The sequence below is a fragment of the Sinocyclocheilus rhinocerous genome, unplaced genomic scaffold, assembly GCF_001515625.1.
Source record: "Sinocyclocheilus rhinocerous isolate Xijiao unplaced genomic scaffold, SAMN03320098_v1.1 scaffold1967, whole genome shotgun sequence".
Lineage (NCBI taxonomy): Eukaryota > Metazoa > Chordata > Actinopteri > Cypriniformes > Cyprinidae > Sinocyclocheilus > Sinocyclocheilus rhinocerous.
This window is the reverse complement of record NW_015626474.1, coordinates 322205-325671: the sequence shown is the minus strand read 5'-3', so window position 1 is coordinate 325671 and position 3467 is coordinate 322205. Positions and strand designations below refer to the sequence as shown.

The window sequence follows — 3467 nt, the reverse complement described above, 5'->3', positions numbered from 1 at the left end:
GGGGTGAGTAAAACACAGCCTAATTTTCATTTTTGGGTGAACTAACCCTTTAAGACGACAAATTTGAACATCTCTCAACATGTACACATTCTGGATGAAGGGGAAAAAGAAATAACATGTTCAAACATTTAATACTTTTTAAAGCTGATTTACCTCTAAATTTACCCACATATTAATCCTTTTTTACTTTACTGCAGTATTACCTTACTGATATATACTGTGCTAGAGTAAACTAATTAATGTTACAATGTAAATTAAGACTTTTCTAGCTATCGATGTAACATAATTAACAGAATTGGGTTGTTGTGTACAGAGCACATTAAGGCTGGAATACATCACATGACTTTTAAAACACTAGGCCAGGGGTGGCGAACGTCGGTCCTGGAGAGCCGCAGCCCTGCAGAGTTTCGCTTCAACCCTAATCAAACACACCTGAACAAGCTAATCAAGGTCTGAATGGTTACTAGGAAGCTACAGGCAGGTGAGTTTTAATTAGGGTTGGAGCTGAACTCTGCAGGGCTGCGGCTCTCCAGGACCGGAGTTCGCCACCCCTGCACTAGAATGTATGGAAGCCGGTTCCGCCACTGAATAAAAAATAAAAAAAGGTTATTGTGACTTTTTAATCTTACAATTCGTACTTTTTTTCACAGAATTGTGAGATATAAACTCGCAATTGCGAGTTATAAAGTCAGAATTGCGAGATATAAAGTCAGAATTGCAAGATATAAACTCACAATTCGGACTTTTTTCTCAAAATTGCACGTTTATATCTTACAATTATGACTTTTCAATTGCGTGTTATCTGACAAAAAAAAAAGTCAGAATTTTGAGTTTATATCTCGGAGTTCTGACTTTATTTCTCAGAATTGCGAGTTTATAGCTCACAATTATGACTTTTTAACTCGCAATTGCGAGTTTATATCACACAATTATGATAAAAAATGTCAGAATTGTGAGATAAAAAGTCGCAATTACCTTTTTTATTTTTTAATTCAGTGGTGGAAACGGGCTTCCATAAGAATGTGTCCTATTTATTTTTTCTTCTAAGTAAAAGAATAATGCCTATCATGCATTTTTATCATGCTTTACAGAAGACACCCACTAAAATGTCATTCAGTGTAACAATAGTTCATATACCAAAATATCTTGTCAGACTTATTTAGAACCAGAATAATTAGATGTCGTCATTAAATGACTCTATTTAAGAATCACAGTGCAGCCTCTAAAATACTAATTAACTGTAATTTTAAATCTTTACAAGTTTTTGCCACTATCCTTCAAACTACTAGGTTTGACCCATTTTCAGATTTTTTTTTTTAAGCATTTAAAATATAATAAAATTTAGCATGGCCACTTTTTCTTTGATATATTTTAATAAGTACTGGTCAGAATAAGTGTGTTGTGTCATTTTCACATAAATATATCTGTTAAGCTGAATGACAATGGAACATTATTTCACCCATATTTTGACATTTTATTTTTCCAAATGTTATTTGAAACATTAAATTAGACAGTTTGCTTGCATTTGCTTTTTTAAATTTAATTCGAGGTGGACACCAAAATGGGACGTCTTGTCTTTGTTTGAGATTTAAGGTAACATCGTATGTTTTAAAAGATATGTCTGAGATTGCTCTAATTTTCTGAGTTTATTATGATTGGGTGACAGATGTAGTTATAACCAAACATCAGCTGTGGAATTAATGGCCACCCAGTCCACTTTGGGGGATGTCAGAGAGTATGAACCAGTGCTGGTGAAGAGCGTCTTACCAGTGACTAACGTGACTACTACTTTAACCTTTGAGTGTGTGGCTACAAACATTGCTGGAGAAGATCGTGATACCTTTACTTTTAAAATTTCATGTAAGAAAAATGCAAACATCTCTGCAGTTGAGCATGTTTTTGTGCATTTGAAATGGAGTTGTCATCTGATGCATCTTTAATGTGTATAGATCTCCTCAGTACTGCATCAGTATGGTCAACTTCAGTGTGGATCACTGTTGTTCTCATTGGAGCCTTGGCTCTGGCGATCTTAGGGATGTTGATTCTCTTCTACAAGCACAGAAAGGTATTTTTTCAGTTGTACTCACAGATTATGCAGTAAATAGCTTTTTGACATCACTTTCTCTTTTAAGGCACACAAGTATGAAATCCACTGGAAAATCATTGAGGCCAATGAAGGGAACAACTACACATTCATTGACCCCACCCAGCTTCCATACGACAAAAAACTGGAGTTTCCTCGAAATAAGCTGAAGCTTGGTACTGTAACCTCGATTACGCTCAGTGTTTTATGTTATAATAGTGTTTTTGTTGTTAATGATAAGAACTACTACAACAAATGATCCATTGCTTTTACTTCAGGACAAGTTTTAGGAGCAGGAGCTTTTGGGAAAGTGGTGCAGGCAACTGCTTATGGGCTTGTCAAGGACGAAAGTGTCACACGAGTGGCAGTGAAAATGCTCAAGCGTAAGTTCAGTGCATATTATGACAAATTGGGGTGAATTTCATGTGAATATATTTGAATACCCTAGATATAGAATCTGTTCAATTTAGGTGTCGAAAGTTGGGTAATGGATTAGGAAATGATTTAAAATTGTAAAAGACAAGGGTATGACTGTTTTGTGCTAACATTTTAGACATTAGATATATGCTGTAATGCACTAAACATATTTCTAGCCCTTTTAAATTTGCCCTATACATTTGTCAAAAATGTAAGCGAATTCAAATATATAATAATTATTGCCAGTGTTGGGGAAAGTTACTTTTCAAAGTAATGCATTACAATATTGGGTTATTCAATAAAAAGTAACTAATTACGTTATTTAGTTACTTTTTATGGAAAGTAATGTGTTACGTTACTGGGCTAGCTTGTTTGTTTTTAAAATAAAAAAGTTCTATTTTTAGCAAATGTAAAAGCCCTCTCACATCAAAAGTGTCAGGCTGAAGGCAATGTAAATTCACATCTGTACAGTAGAGGGCACAGCTCATTATTCCATTTATCCACCATTAAACACAACTCACGGTCTTCTGGTGGTAATTAAGTCTAAATGCCCATGCAGAGGATCACGTGACTGTTTGAGTTTGCAAGTTAGCACAAAATCACTGCTTGCAAATGCCCATTATAATTAAATGAACTGATGTGTCACTTACTGTACTTTCAATGTAGTCGGGGTACGGGATTGGGATTAAAAATCAGTCCTGCACATATATTTTGGATAGCCAGGGAGTGAGGGTAATGACCTCTTTTTCTCTTTGTGTGCCTCCTGTTAAGAAAACCTTACAAAAACATTCTTTCCTGAACCAAACAGCTAGTGCTCACTTTGAAGAAAAAGAAGCACTCATGTCTGAACTGAAGATCTTAAATTATATTGGACCGCATGAAAACATAGTCAATCTGCTGGGGGCTTGTACTCAGGGTGGTAAGTCAAAGTCAAAGTCATATTTTCACATTTTTTAAATAAGAAAAT

The 3467-nt window shown here is 35.1% G+C and overlaps 1 protein-coding gene across 1 annotated transcript in view; it reads left to right on the top strand.

The window, feature by feature from the left end:
* The window catches only part of csf1rb (colony stimulating factor 1 receptor, b), a 39767-nt gene that overhangs the window by 16998 nt on the left and 19302 nt on the right, over positions 1 to 3467 (top strand). Inside the window, exons 9-13 of the mRNA XM_016522059.1 lie at positions 1667 to 1860; positions 1950 to 2065; positions 2133 to 2259; positions 2362 to 2466; positions 3309 to 3419. Of these exons, the coding sequence (XP_016377545.1) occupies positions 1667 to 1860; positions 1950 to 2065; positions 2133 to 2259; positions 2362 to 2466; positions 3309 to 3419 (653 nt within the window). The remainder of the gene's footprint in view (positions 1 to 1666; positions 1861 to 1949; positions 2066 to 2132; positions 2260 to 2361; positions 2467 to 3308; positions 3420 to 3467) is intronic.